This window comes from Thalassophryne amazonica, chromosome 11 (genome assembly GCF_902500255.1).
Source record: "Thalassophryne amazonica chromosome 11, fThaAma1.1, whole genome shotgun sequence".
Taxonomy (NCBI): Eukaryota; Metazoa; Chordata; class Actinopteri; order Batrachoidiformes; family Batrachoididae; genus Thalassophryne; species Thalassophryne amazonica.
Genome location: NC_047113.1, coordinates 7,141,530 through 7,156,892, shown reverse-complemented (window position 1 = coordinate 7,156,892; position 15,363 = coordinate 7,141,530). Strand labels below are relative to the sequence as shown.

The 15,363-nt window shown below is 42.0% G+C and overlaps 1 protein-coding gene across 1 annotated transcript in view; it reads left to right on the top strand.

The window, feature by feature from the left end:
• Positions 1-1,687: 1,687 nt before the first annotated feature.
• eif1ad (eukaryotic translation initiation factor 1A domain containing) overlaps positions 1,688-15,363 on the top strand; it is a 30,144-nt gene continuing 16,468 nt past the window's right edge. The window contains exons 1-3 of the mRNA XM_034181977.1: positions 1,688-1,837; positions 3,583-3,701; positions 11,447-11,555. Of these exons, the coding sequence (XP_034037868.1) occupies positions 3,615-3,701; positions 11,447-11,555 (196 nt within the window). The 5' untranslated portion in view covers positions 1,688-1,837; positions 3,583-3,614. The remainder of the gene's footprint in view (positions 1,838-3,582; positions 3,702-11,446; positions 11,556-15,363) is intronic.

Genomic DNA, 15,363 nt, shown 5'->3' with positions numbered 1-15,363 from the left:
AGATTTAAATTCCTTGGCACCTGACCTGGAAACATCAAATTGAGCATGTACAGGCCAAGTGCAAAAAGATCAATAACTTGCTTTGGTTCTTGGCGGGGCAGGACTGGGGGGCTGCTAGAGGAACATTGTTAAATATTTACCAGTCCTTGATGAGAAGCACACTGGATTTTGGATCCCCTGTGTTTATATCTGCTGCAGAATCCCATCTCGTGACACTTAATAGACATACAGCACAAGCTTTAAGAACATGTAGTGAGCATTTCAATCTAGTCCAATGGCTGCACTCCAAGTTGAGGTGGGGGAGATGCCTCTCAGGCTGAGAAGACTCCAACTGATGATGAACTATTGGATCAATCTCCAGGGACATGCTCAGAGTCATTCAACTAAAGCTGTCTTGATGGAGTGCTGGGAGCATCAGGAATCTGATTCGTGGAGCTTTGTCTGGGTTGGGAATGCTAAAGCTGAAGCTATGAATATACACCATCTCCAGTTCTGCCCTACAGTGCCACGTTCGCCTGTCCCCCTGTGGATTTTTGATTCCCCAAGAGTCAATATGGGTATACACCAGCTGCTCAAGTGGAAGAAAAATACCCCAGAGTGGTTTTATGTACAGAAGTATTTTGAACAGTACAAGGACTTTCTCTTCATTTTCACTGATGGGTCTAAAGACCCAATCAGTGGCCACACTGGTTCTGCAATTTTCATCCCAGAGTATAAAACCAGTATAAAAAGAAGAACATCTGATCACCTTTCTGTGTATTCTACTGAGCTGTGTGCTATCTTATTGGTCCTTAACTGGGCTGGAGAAAATCTGTTGCAGAAATTAGTGGTTGCCTCTGACAGTCAAGTAGCTCTCCTGAGTATTGAATCAGGGAAGTCTTGCAGAACAGATTTGATATACAACATTTATTACTTGATATGGAGGCTGCGTGAGAAGGGAGTTTCTTTGTGCTTCCTCTGGGTACCGGCTCATGTAGGGATTGGCGGAAATGAGGACGTTGACATCCTGGCAAAACAATCTTTAAGGATGGACAGAATTGATTGGGACATTCCCTTGAGTAAGTTCGAAGGAAAGTCTCTTATTAAAGGAAAGGTTATGGAGTTATGACAGGAATTTTGTGACATGCATGATACAGGAAAGCACTTACATCAAACCCATAAAGATATTTTAGGTAGAATGGATGTGGCTGGAAGCAGAAAAGAGAAAGTAGACTTGACCCATCTCAGGATAGGCCACACAGGTCTTAATAGCACTCTTCTAAGGATCCATAAACACCCAACAGGAGTCTGCCCCAACTGTGACCAACTGGAAACTGTTCATCATGCTCTGGGGCAACTGTTTGTTGTGATTTGGCGCTATATAAATAATACTGATTTGAAATGAATTGATTTATAGTGTGAGGTGTATGGAGCAACGGAGGAGACTGTCCACGATACTGTGCAGAGAAAATAAAAACATGTCCCTTTGAAATCTTCTGAATCTTCTGCAAAACCCATTACACATCGTGCAAAAATAATTATTTAAACATCTAAAGGACATTGGATTACTTCATCGCATCTAAACACATGCCAGGAGATAACGTTTGTAAATTTCGGCGATCACCCACCAGCCCGGTAGGTGGCGGTAAGTGCAGCTTAAGCTGGTTCTGTCCGCCATTGAATTCGAAAGAAGAAGAAGACGGAAATGATGTTTTCACTTGTACAGGAAAAAACAAAAAATAGTAGCACATGTGGTGTATTTTGACTAAGATATTTTAACGCGTCTCTAAAATTATCCACAGCTACAACGAGATATATTCTACTTTGCAGAAACAGAATTTCTTCAGTTCATATCAAGGTAACGTCTGTTGTTAATGACCATGGAGTGCTAACGCTAAGATCCGTGTGGTATTTCGCACATAAAGAGAATTAATAAAAAACGGGATTGGGAGAGCGAGGTTTTTTTATTTTTTGTTTTTGTGTAAAGTTGATAAATAGTCAAATGCAGATAATAGAAAGTTTTATTTTTGTTTCATTTTAAACAATTGTCTACTATTGAGACGTCATATTTTAATCTGTGTATATGACAACACAAAGAGACAGCTTTGTTTAGTTGTAATCAGAAGTGATATGACGGGTTGTCCCAACATCGTCATTATCAGTACTCAGTCATTTCAAATTGATGCAGAATTTTCATATTTAGTATCATTTTGAAGGTAAGGATCTGATACTTTGATTTGAGTGTCAAGCTCTCCTGTCAAATGTATTATTTTTATATTTATTTTATAACATATAGTAGAAAATAAGGTAGGGTGGTGTAAAAGCAGTTGGTGGCATTGTTTCCAGTGTGGAAGGTTCCTGGTTCAAACCCTACCCCTGCCCATTCTCCATGTTATGTGTCAGGAAGGGCCTCCGATGTAAAACCTGTGCCAGTTCAACATGCCAATCCACCTCAGATTTGCTGTGGTGACCCCAAGTGGACAAACAGTGGAGCAGCTGAAGGGACTCGCTTTTATATAGCAGAAAATAAAGAAAACCTATTGGAAAATTGCAAATATAATTATTATGTATTAAAATTTGGGTTAAAATAATCGTTCTTATCAAAATCTTGCATATTTGTTACACCTTCACATGCATTTTTATGAGAGTGTGACCTATCTTCTCCCTTCTGTTTAGGTTACTGGTAATCAAGACACTTTGCACTTTGTGACTACAGGGTGGTGTGTCTAAAAATAGATGTGTGGCTGGATGGGAATCGGTGGAAGATGATGTCCATATAACTAGCTACAAATTTTGCACTTTTGACTTTCTGGATGTTGATATAATCTTGGATATTGACTTGGAGTTGACTTAGGTCTTGGTTTGGAGCAAATAATGGAAAATTATTTAAAAAATTAAAAACTCAGTATTTGAGGTGTTTACATTGTGACAATGTAGACACTGCTCATCAGAGCAGAGTGCACCAGAGCGGAGTTCACCAATATGTCAATAGTGGTCACGGTGGAAGCTCTACATTATTTTATATATGTGCAGAATTTGAAGAAGTTTAGTTTGATGAGGTGGTTGCTTGGAGGATAAAGTGGCAGTCTTGTGACCAGAGGACCCTCAGTTTGATTCCATGTCAGACAGGCAACTCAGCTGGCTGTGTTTGGACTCACTCTGGGGAAAGTTCCAGTCACTGAAGCAATGTACTGCTGACAGCCGGGACCACAAGCTGGGGTGCTTCTGGGGCACATAAGACCAAAACATTAATCATGAGATTGGGCAGTATCTGCCATGGTTCTTTCTAGATTAGTAAGGTGTGTTTCCCAGTAGGTATGTCTCTTGTCAACCTAGTCAGGGGGGTGGTGACCTGTTTGCCTGTATCTGTGTAACGCATCAGGGTCTGCTAGGGGAATTGGTGGGTGAGCTGAGGTGGTACCACTCTAGGTTACAGCAAGTCATGTGACTGGTGGTAAATCCCAGAGTTCAAAATGAGTTCAGGGCAGGTTACTGCAGGTTATTGAAATTGGTCTCAGTAATTTTGTTACTGTAGCTGTAGCTGATCAAAGGTAACCTTTTCTGCTGTTACGAACCAATATAGTCATACGCTTTTTTTTGCAGCTGGGAAAGGATCCTGAAGCTCACTATTTACAATGTCACAGGCCACCAAACGGAAACATGTTGTCAAGGAAGTTCTTGGAGACTTTGTTACACCGAGAGAAAACCAGCTGATTGTGAAGGTTAGTTACATATGAGAGTATCACTGTCCTCAAAACCAGTGGGAAACCCCACTATTGACAAGGAAACATACAGCAAAGTGTTTGTTTAGGTTTGTATTCTAAGGTGGATACACCTTAGTCAGATTGTCTGACTGAAAAGATGTGATGGCACATTAATATGGCAGCATATGCATACAGTAAATATCGTGTCGGTGAGGGGGGACAAATAATTCATGTCAGTATTCAAGACATTAGCCCTTGGGGGTCCATGGATGGGGGCCCTTGTGCTCGAACACCATGTTCGAGCACAAGGGTGTCCATAAGTGCACATGGCACCAGGACACCCTGAGACGCCATGTGTCTCGGACACTCGAGTGAAGACAGGGGCAGAACTATCGACCAATCGCCACCTGGTGGTGAGTTGGATCCACTGGGAGGGGAGGAAGCCGGTCAGACCTGGTAGGCCCAAACGTATCGTGAGGGTCTGCTGGGAACGACTGGTGGAACCCTCTGTCAGCGAGGTCTTCAACTCCCACCTCCAGGAGAGCTTCTCCCAGATCCCGGAGGAAGTTGGAGACATGGAGTCCGAGTGGACCATGTTCTCCACCTCCATTGTCGATGCGGCCGCTCGTAGCTGTGGTCACAAGGTCTCTGGTGCCTGTCACGGCTGCAATCCTCGAACCCGGTGGTGGACACTGAAAGTAAGGGATGCCGTCAAGCTGAAGAAGGAGTCCTACTTATCTTTGTTGGTAGGTGGGACCCCAGAGGCAGCTGACAGGTACTGGCAGGCCAAACGTGCCGCAGCCCGTGCAGTCGCAGAGGCAAAAACTCGGGTCTGGGAGGAGTTCGGGGAGGCTATGGAGGAGGAGTATTGGTCGGCCTCGAAGAGATTCTGGCAAACCGTCCGACGCCTCAGGAGGCGGAAGCAGCTCCCCACTCGCACCTAAACAGTGCTGGTGGAGAGCTGCTTCCGCCTCACTGGGGATGTTGTCGGGCGGTGGAAGGAGTACTTCGAGGATCTCCTCAATCCCATCGTCACGTCTTCCGAAGAGGAGGCAGAGACTGGAGACTCAGAGGCGGACTCATCCATCCATATTATGAAGGGGGACCGGAGGGTGTGTTCCAACTATAGGGGGATCACACTCCTCAGCCTCCCCGGTAAGGTCTATTCCAGAGTACTGGAGAGGAGAATTCGACCGATGGTCGAACCTCAGATTCAGGAGGAGCAGTGTGATTTTCGTCCTGGTCGCGGCACACTGGACCAGCTCTACACGCTCCATGGGTGCTTGAGGGTTCATGGGAGTTCACCCAACCAGTCCACGTGTTTTGTGGATCTGGAGAAGGCGTTCGACCGTGTCCCTCGGGGCACCCTGTGAGGAGTGCTCCGGGAGTACGGGGTCTGGGGTCCTTTGCTAAGGGCTATCCGGTCCCTGTACGACCGCAGCAGGAGCTTGGTTCGCATTGCCGGTAGTAAGTCAAACCGGTTTCCAGTGCACGTTGGCCTCCACCAGGGCTGCCGTTTGTCACCGGTTCTGTTCATTATTTTTATGGACAGAATTTCTAGGCGCAGCCAGGGTGTAGAGGGGGTCTGGTTTGGGAACCACAGAATCTCGTCTCTGCTGTTTGCGGACGATGTGGTTCTGTTGGCTTCGTCAAATCAGGACCTTCAGCGTGCACTGTGGCGGTTTGCAGCGAGTGTGAAACGTCCGGGATGAAAATCGGCACCTCCATATCCGAGGCCATGGTTCTCAACCGGAAAAAGGTGCTTTGCCCTCTTCATGTCGGTGGAGTGTCCTTGCCTCAAGTGGAGGAGTTTAAGTATCTCGGGGTCTTGTTCACGAGTGAGGGACGGATGGAGCGTGAGATCGATAGACGGATCGGTGCAGCATCTGCAATGATGCGGTCGCTGTATTGGACTGTCGTGGTGAAGAGAGAGCTGAGTAGGGGGCAATCGATCTACGTTCCGATCCTCACCTATGGTCATGAGATTTGGCTCATGACCGAAAGAACGAGATCGCAAGTACAAGAGGCTGAGATGAGTTTCCTCCGCAGGGTGGCTGGGAGCTCCCTTAGAGATAGGGTGAGGAGCTCAGTCACTCGGGAGGAGCTCAGAGTCGAGCCGCTGCTCCTCCACGTCGAAAGGAGTCAGTTGAAGTGGCTTGGGCATCTTTTCCAGATGCCCCCTGGACGCCTCGCTGGAGAGGTGTTCCGGGCACGTCCCATTGGGAGGAGGCCCCGGGGAAGACCCAGTACACGCTGGAGGGACTACATCTCTCGGCTGGCTTGGGAACGCCTTGGGGTTCCCCCGGAGGAGCTGGGGGAGGTGTGTGTGGATCGGGAGGTCTGGGTGGCTTTGCTTGAGCTGCTGCCCCCGCGACCCGACTCCGGATAAAGCGGAAGAAAATGGATGGATGTTCAAATGGTCTGCATGCAAACTATTTATGATTCAACTTGTTATACAAAATATGCATTGTATAGCTTCTTGTGTTACATAGGCTTGAAGAAAAATGTGCTAAACACTGAACTTGTTTGTTGGAGTCAAATATTGGTTGAAAAACTTTTATGCTTTGTTTTGCACTACACGTAAATTGGGCACCGTAGTCTTGTTTGGTGGTGGCGCTAAAGGGGTAAAATATGACGGACATGAAATTTCTCTCCTTCTGGGGGAGAAAACATGGCATTTTCAATGGGTTTTTGGGCAAATTACATACAAACAAAGTGAAAATGCAAATAAAAAGTGATGATGCAGTGGGAAAGTGGACATGTGTTGTAGTTTGTTTATGACTCGGAGCACAAAATTGTCGAGGCGGTTTTGCAGGCGAGAGAACAGAGCTACTTTGGTTAGCTGTGTAGGCTAACACTTACTGACACGACATCTCGCACTCGCATCATCTTCTCTTCTCCACTGGGAACCAAAAAAACATCAATTTTCGCGACTGCTTCTGTGATTGTAGCAGAAAACAAAACAGTGCGCCATTTATCTGTGTGAACTTATGCTTTGGGTAATTGTGCAATGTAGCGCAGGTCCCCATAAGTGGTTAAATCCCGCCATATGACGCAGTGTTCAAATGAGACTGCAGTACCCTATTGTAAGTAGCCCAGAAATGCTTACGTCAGCACTGGGCAGAAAGATCTGTGTTATTACCTTTCCCATTTATATAAGTGAATAAGAATAAAATTTAAACCCAAATCAGTGTTGTTGAGAACTGAAAATTATATTGGTGTTAGTATATGAAACCTTGCTAAAGTCAAATCTTTGGATAAGTGTAGAGCTATAACAGTAACAATCCAATGCAAGTATGGTTTTATGAAATAGTAATAATAAAGGATTATTAACTGTCTGTATGGGAAAATATCAGACTAAGGTGTAAGTACAGACCCAGCGTACAATACAGAGGTCTGATATTCCCGTACAGAGTGAGCAAGCGAGGTTAATAACTCGTTTATTATATGGCTAGTATATACACTCAACAAAAATATAAACGCAACACTTTTGGTTTTGCTCCCATTTTGCATGAGATGAACTCAAAGATCTAAAACTTTTTCCACATACACAATATCACCATTTCCCTCAAATATTGTTCACAAACCAGTCTAAATCTGTGATAGTGAGCACTTCTCCTTTGCTGAGATAATCCATCCCACCTCACAGGTGTGCCATATCAAGATGCTGATTAGACACCATGATTAGTGCACAGGTGTGCCTTAGACTGCCCACAATAAAAGGCCACTCTGAAAGGTGCAGTTTTATCACGCAGCACAATGCCACAGAAGTCGCAAGATTTGAGGGAGCGTGCAATTGGCATGCTGACAGCAGGAATGTCAACCAGAGCTGTTGCTCGTGTATTGAATGTTCATTTCTCTACCATAAGCCGTCTCCAAAGGCGTTTCAGAGAATTTGGCAGTACATCCAACCAGCCTCACAACCGCAGACCACGTGTAACCACACCAGCCCAGGACCGCCACATCCAGCATGTTCACCTCCAAGATCGTCTGAGACCAGCCACTCGGACAGCTGCTGGAACAATCGGTTTGCATAACCAAAGAATTTCTGCACAAACTGTCAGAAACTGTCTCAGGGAAGCTCATCTGCATGGTCGTCGTCCTCATCTGGGTCTCCACCTGACTCCAGTTCGTCGTTGTAACCGATTTGAGTGGGCAAATGCTCACATTCGCTGCCATTTGGCACGTTGGAGAGGTGTTCTCTTCACGGATGATGCGAAGGAGATGTGTTGCACTGCATGAGGCAAATGGTGGTCACATCAGATACTGACTGGTTCCCCCCCCCCAGTAAAACAAAACTGCACCTTTCAGAGTGGCCTTTTATTGTGGGCAGTCTAAGACACACCTGTGCACTAATCATGGTGTCTAATCAGCATCTTGATATGGCACACCTGTGAGGTGGGATGGATTATCTCAGCAAAGGAGAAGTGCTCACTATCACAGATTTAGACTGGTTTGTGAACAATATTTGAGGGAAATGGTGATATTGTGTATGTGGAAAAAGTTTTAGATCTTTGAGTTAATCTCATGCAAAATGGGAGCAAAACCAAAAGTGTTGCGTTTATATTTTTGTTGAGTATATAAACACACAAATTTGAGGTATCACCAGAATATGAAAGCTGCTTATGGTTCGTAGTCAGACCTGTTTGCTACACTTCCATGAAGAACTTGCTAACAGATGGTCCCGTCGTTAGCTGGTAAGCTTTCAATCTATGTGTTTTTTCTGATGCTGTTTAGATATTTATGAAGTATGTCCATGTCCGTCCATTTTCCTAATTGTGTTTTTAGCGTTCTGGTTTGTAACGAATGTGATACACGATCCAGACTGATTGTCATAGTAACCGGTCAGTTTTGTGGAACAAACAGGTGTGAATCAGGTGTCCCCTATTTAAGGATGGAGCCAGCACCTGTTGAACATGCTTTTCTCTTTGAAAGCCTGAGGAAAATGGGATGTTCAAGATTGTTCAGAAGAACAGTGTAGTTTGATTAAAAAGTTGATTGGAGAGGGGAAAACGTATACGCAGGTGCAAAAAATTATAGGCTGTTCATCTACAGTGATCTCAAGTGCTTTAAAATTGCCAAAAAAAACCTTGAGACGCATGGAAGAAAATGGAAAACAACCATCAAAATGGATAGAAGAATAACCAGAATGGCAAAGGCTCACCCATAGATCAGCTCCAGGATGATCAAAGACAGTCTGGAGTTACCTGTAAGTGCTGTGACAGTTAGAAGACGCCTGTGTGAAGCTAATTTATTTGCAAGAATCCCCGCAAAGTCCCTCTGTTAAATAAAAGACGTGCAGAAGAGGTTACAATTTGCCAAAGAACACATCAACTGGCCTAAAGAGAAATGGAGGAATATTTTGTGGACTGATGAGAGTAAAATTGTTCTTTTTGGGTCCAAGGGCCGCAGACAGTTTGTGAGACGACCTCCAAACTCTGAATTCAAGCCACAGTTCACAGTGAAGACAATGAAGCATGGTGGTGCAAGCATCATGATATGGGCATGTTTCTCCTACTATTGTGTTGGGTCTATAATATATCGCATACCAGGTATCATGGATCAGTTTGGATATGTCAAAATACTTGAAGAGGTCATGTTGCCTTATGCTGAAGAGGACATGCCCTTGAAATGGGTGTTTCAACAAGACAGTGACCCCAAGCACACGAGTAAACAAGCAAAATCTTGGTTCCAAACCAACAAAATTAATGCCTCGCATATGTTAAGAAATCATGAAAAACTGTGGTTATACAACTAAATACTAGTTTAGTGATTCACAGGATTGCTAAAAAAGCAGTTTGAACATAATAGTTTTGAGTTTTTATCGTCAATAGCAGATACTACTATTATTATGAACATCCCTTTTTCTACTTTTTTTTTTTTTTACTAATAGCCTAATTTCATAGCCTTAAGAGTGTGCATATCATGAATACTTGGTCTTGTTGGATTTGTGAGAATCTACTGAATCTACTGGTACCTTGTTTCCCATGTAACAATAAGAAATATACTCAAAACCTGGATTAATCTTTTTAGTCACATAGCACTACTATTATTCTGAACACTACTGTATATCAGCAACAGAATTCCACAGAGACTATGTTCTGCCACATCCTGAAACTACAACGTTTCACCTATTCTTTCCATCTCTGCTCTAGATGATCTTTGATTCACAGCCTTTCCTACACTTGAAGAAAATCACACGGGCAGTGCTTGGCTCTGCTGTTCCCCTTCTCTCTTCTTTCAGCAGTGTCACACTTTGCGTGACTTTGCAGATGTTAGTGCAACAATCTCACTGAAAGAATATGCTTATGAATTTATAACAGATCCTTCTCAGTGACTGGAGACCGCTTTAATTTTTAATTCAGTCATTCACAAAAGGAAATTTTCATGGAAAAACACACTTGGAGGAATTATTTTTCCGTGTGGATCAGTGCACAGCAGCTGTGGATTTATGCTGTAATTTCAGTGACTGGGACACTTTCTTCATCATCCAATAATGATTTAAGAAAAAAGACATCAAGCTGAATTAGTAGGTGCTATTACTATACAAATATGTTACTGTGTAAAGATAGGTAAGTTTCAAATTGCTCTAGACATGCACTGCATGGCTCATCAGCTCTGTTTTCATCAGATCTTTGTGTTTGTTTGTTTCTGTGTTTGGAAAAAGGATTCAAAATGACCCTTTCCATTAGTTATTTCTGATATAAAAGTGAATGTCAGTATGTGAATGGAAGTCTCCTGAACAAGGACGGATCTACCAAAAACTGTAAAGTAGTGTACATGGAATGAATGCATGATGCTTGAAATGTGGTCTTTAATGTGTGTAATTTTGTCTAAATCTCTCAAAAATCTGCTAATATACAGTGGCTGACAGCATTTTCACTCAACATGCAAGAACACATTTTTATTTTGGACATTTATTATACACTGATCTACAATTGTTTTCATATATTACACTACCTTTGTGAGCCAGACTTTAGTAAACCTGTTTCTTGCACCAAAACCATTTTTTTCCACATGAATAAAAATATATTTTCAATAAAGATTTGATGAATTTTCTAAAACTGCATTTCATATTTTCAGATTTAGAGTCAAATGATTTCTCTACACAGTATTCTAGACAAATATGTGTGGCATTCAGAAAGTTGAGATTGTTCTGAACATTTTTATATGCAACACATTGTACTAAAAGAAAATAACAGGGAAATTACTGACAGCATGGCAAAGTAGCAAAAATATCCTTGGACCCCAGATGGTTAACTGACTTGATATTAAATTTGGACTTGCTGTGGACATCCATGTCGTACCGAGTGGAAGCACTGCAATGCTTTGGGAGTACAAATTTGGAAAAGCAATTTCTATCTTCTGCAGGAAATAGCCTTCTCCTCTCGCGTCCCGGTCCTGTGGAATGATCTCCCTGCGTTAATGAGGCAGTCGGACTCTGTTTAGACTTTTAAGTCCTGATTGAAGACGCATTTGTTTTTACCTTTTTAACTTTTTTATTATGCTTTTAATATTTTAATCATGCTCTTTGATCCTATGATTTATTTTGTTTTGGTTTTTCATTGTTGAGTTGTTTCCTGTGAAGCGCCTTAAGGCGACGCGGTCATGATTTGGCGCTCTACGAGTTCAATAAGTTCAATAAATTGAAATTATCTTTGCAATTTCAGGTTACTGAGGATAGCCTTATTAGTTGTATTAATTTAATGTTTTGTGCTGTATATATTTTTAAACATCTGTCTTCACCTTATGTGCACTTGTAGGTTGTTTGTAGCCGGGGTAACAATCTCCATGAAGCTGTCACGTCTGAGGGTGAGAGTTTCCTGGTGAGCATGCCCACAAAGTTCCGAAAGAACATCTGGATCAAGAGAGGTAATTGGTGATTTTAACTGTACATCTTTGCAGACTGCTTTAGAAATCAGAATTCTAAATCTGTTACATGGTCTGAATTAGTACTTGCTTTTTCAATTTATTGACTTGATCCTGAACACCACACTGTATGGCTTACAGAGACTAGTACCAGATTCTGATACTACAGTATTTTTATGACATCAATTTCTTTTTTTAAATAATTTGGATTCATTTTATAAAAAATTGTCAAATAATGCCTTTTGCTCTCACAGTGAAAACAGATCTGTACAACATGACATCAATTAAACAAAAAAATTATTAAACAAAGCCAAAGCAATCAAAATCAAAAGCATATGCCTCCGTTTGTATAACACAACTGAATCATCACTTTTGGAGCCAGTTTTCTGAAAGCAAGTTAGGAAATGGATACATGCCCCTTTCTAAGTCACTGAATATGTTTTAGACTTCATTTACATCTTTCTTTAAGAAATACAAATAGTATGTACCATGTGGTAATTCTGTGAAGAGTAGGTAGTTCTCAAAAACTGAGTGACTGCGAGAAGGGACGAGTGAGGTAAGCCACCAAGACACCATTGAAGGAGTTATAGGTTTCTGTGGATGGGATTGGTGGAGCTGTGGTCAGTGGAAGTTTTTTCCCCAATACATTATACAATTATAGACTTTTGATTTCGGTGTACCTGTGATTATGTGGACCTGGTCAGGATGGGGCTAACATCCTAACATTTCATTCAGGAAATCAAAGTCTAGAACTGCTTTATTATATGGTAAAAATTGATCTCAAGTTTCAACTCTTTATTATTACTGTCATACTGCACCAACTGACATCCCATCGATCGACTGGAGATGCCTGTTAAGTCCGTGACAAAGAGTCATCAGGCTTGTTTTCTTATAAAGTTCCCCATTCGCCTGTCGAGCTTCCGCGTAAAATTGACCGAGTACTCTGTCAAGCATCCGTCTGTCATAAGTTTCAAAGTTGGGCGCATGTCCCTTTTCAGTGACGTACTTGCGAAACAGGTTGGCTGCTGACTGTGTATTTCTGCGGGTGTTCTTCACATCTTTTTCGTGTAAAATTCGTTTTAAGTCAGCATCACTAACAGAGGCAAACCTGTCTTCTGCCATCTTGTCAACAAACTGACAGCCAAAGTAGGCGTTGTATCGCGTTATCTGATTGGTCGTTATCGAAAGTAGGCGAATCTTCTTCAACCTATATTCAATTGAATACACCACAAAGGCAAGATATTTAATGTTCAAACTGATAAACTTTATTCTTTTTGTGCAAATATTTGCTCATTTTGAAATGGATGCTTGCAACACATTTCAATAAAGTTGGGTGGTGTATTCAGTTGAATATAGGTTGAAGAGAATTTGCAAATCATTGTATTCTGTTTTTATTTACATTTTACACAACGTCCCAACTTCATTAGAATTGGAGTTGTACATGGTTGAGTAAAACAGAGTATTTTCAAAAAAGAAGACAGACATTTTAGCTACAGATTTCCAGAAAGCACGTAGGAGGCTTGAGCCTAGATTTGATCTGTTCTATGGTCATCCTTCTCTCCATTATGAATCTATGTCTGCTGCTACAACAAACAAAAGTTACACTATCCAGAATTTCTTCAGTCAGAGCCGCAGAAGCCCAATTTCTGTCAGCAGTGACGTGTTTTTTTTTTTTTTTTTTCCTTCCATGGCAACATTTTCAGGTTATTTATTTATTTATTTTTATTTTTTATTTTTTTTCTTTTCCTGGAGTGGACAGATTTGAGGTACATATTTCCTGGAACAATGTATTGTTTGTAAAATCAATGGGAAATGTCTCCAATGAGATGCCACAGTGGATATGAAGTCTCACATATAGCGATTAACATTTTAGAGTGGCCTTTTATTGTGCCCAGCCTAAGGCACACCTGTGCAATAATCATGCTGTCTAATCAGCATCTTTATATGTCACACCTGTTAGGTGGTATGGATTAACTTGCAAAGGAGAAGTGCTCACTAACACATTTCGATAGATTCATGAACAGTATTTGAGAGAAATCGTTCTTTTGTGTACATAGAAAATCTTTTAGATCCTTGAGTGCAACTCCTGAACAATGGGAGCAAAAATAAAAGTGTTGTCTTTACATTTTTGTGCAGTGTATATACAAGCTGTATGAAAAGGCTTTGAGGAACTCCTGCATCAGACAGGAGCATCCTTTATAGTAGGGGCAGAGCTGGAAGCTGATGGGGGATCATCATCCATTTCCCTGGAGTCACTGAGGTAGTCAAACAACTCCGCAGTGGCAAAACCCCGGGGGTTGATGAGATCCGTCCAGAAATGCTGAAGGCTCTGGGTGTAGAGGGACTGTCTTGGATGAGACGTCTCTTCAACATTGCATTGAGGTCTGGGACAGTGCCTGTGGAGTGACAAACTGGGGTGGTGGTCCCCATATTTAAAAAGGGAGACGAGAGAGTGTGTGCTACCTACAGGGGCACCACACTATTCAGCCTCCCTGGTAAAGTCTACTCCAGGGTGCTGGAAAGGAGGGTTCGGCCAATAGTCGAACTTCAGATTGAAGAGGAACAATGCAGGTTCCATCCAGGCCATGGAACAACCGACAGGTCTTCACTCTCACAAGGATCCTGGAGGGGGCCTGGGAGTATGCCCATCCAGTCTACATGTGTTTTGTTGATCGGGTACCTTGGGAGATACTGTGGGAGGTGCTGTGGGAGTATGGAGTGAGGGGGTCCCTTCTCAGGGCCATCCAATCTCTGTACTCACAAAGCGAGAGCTGTGTTCGGGTGCTCAGCAGTAAGCTGGACTCATTTCCGGTGGTTGTTTGCCTCTGCCAGGGCTGTGCCTTGTTACCAATCGTGTTTGTGATGTTCATGGACAAGATATCGAGGCGTAGTCGGGGAGGAGGGTTTCCAGTTTGGTGGGCTCAGGGTCTCATTAATACTTTTTGCAGATGATGTGGTCCTGTTGGTGATGATTTGAATGATGCTAACGATTTGATGGTGCTAATTCTTCTAACACACGCACACACAAAAACCAAATCCACTACGGCGTAAGCCATCTGGAGGCATGAAGGGCTGGACAAATTTCTTATGCGATTTTTTTTTTTTTTTTTTTTTTTTTTTTTTTTTTTTTTTTTTTTTTTTGCTGGACTGAGCATACAGCAGTCTGTAACGAATCTGACTGTTCTTGCAAGATGACTGAGAACAGTTTTGGACTCCTATTTAAAGTTTGTGTTGGACTGTTGACGTCAACGCACGTGATGCACACCAAAATGTAAGTCCCTTTTCTGTTGTTTTCTAAATTAATAAAATGTCAAATGACAAGGATCTATTTCATTATATAAAACAAATGTTTTTTCATTCATTCAATGGAACAAACATTCCATTTTTTTTTTACCATTGAACTCATCACCATTCGTTATTTGTATACTATTAAAGGATAGCTGTGGAACAAGCTACCTCTTGATTTACACACTGTTCCTGACCTAACACTTTTTAAATCTAAGCTAAAGACTTGTTTGTTTAGGCTGGCTTTTAACGCCTGGTGGGGGGTCACATGTTCTGTTTTTATGTGCTTTTTTAAATTGTGTTGTATGTGAGTTTTATTTTTAATTTTGTGAATCTGTGTTTTTACTGTAAAGCATTTTGGACACCGTCTGGCTGCTGTAAAGTGCTTTATAAATAAATATTGAATGATTGATTGATTGAATGGTAGGTGCAGCTTTATTTGTTTTAAATGTTATTTTTATTCATGTGAAGATGCTCAGTTGCGTTATAAAAGCACAATTTGCTGAAGTCAAATGTTTGGATAAGT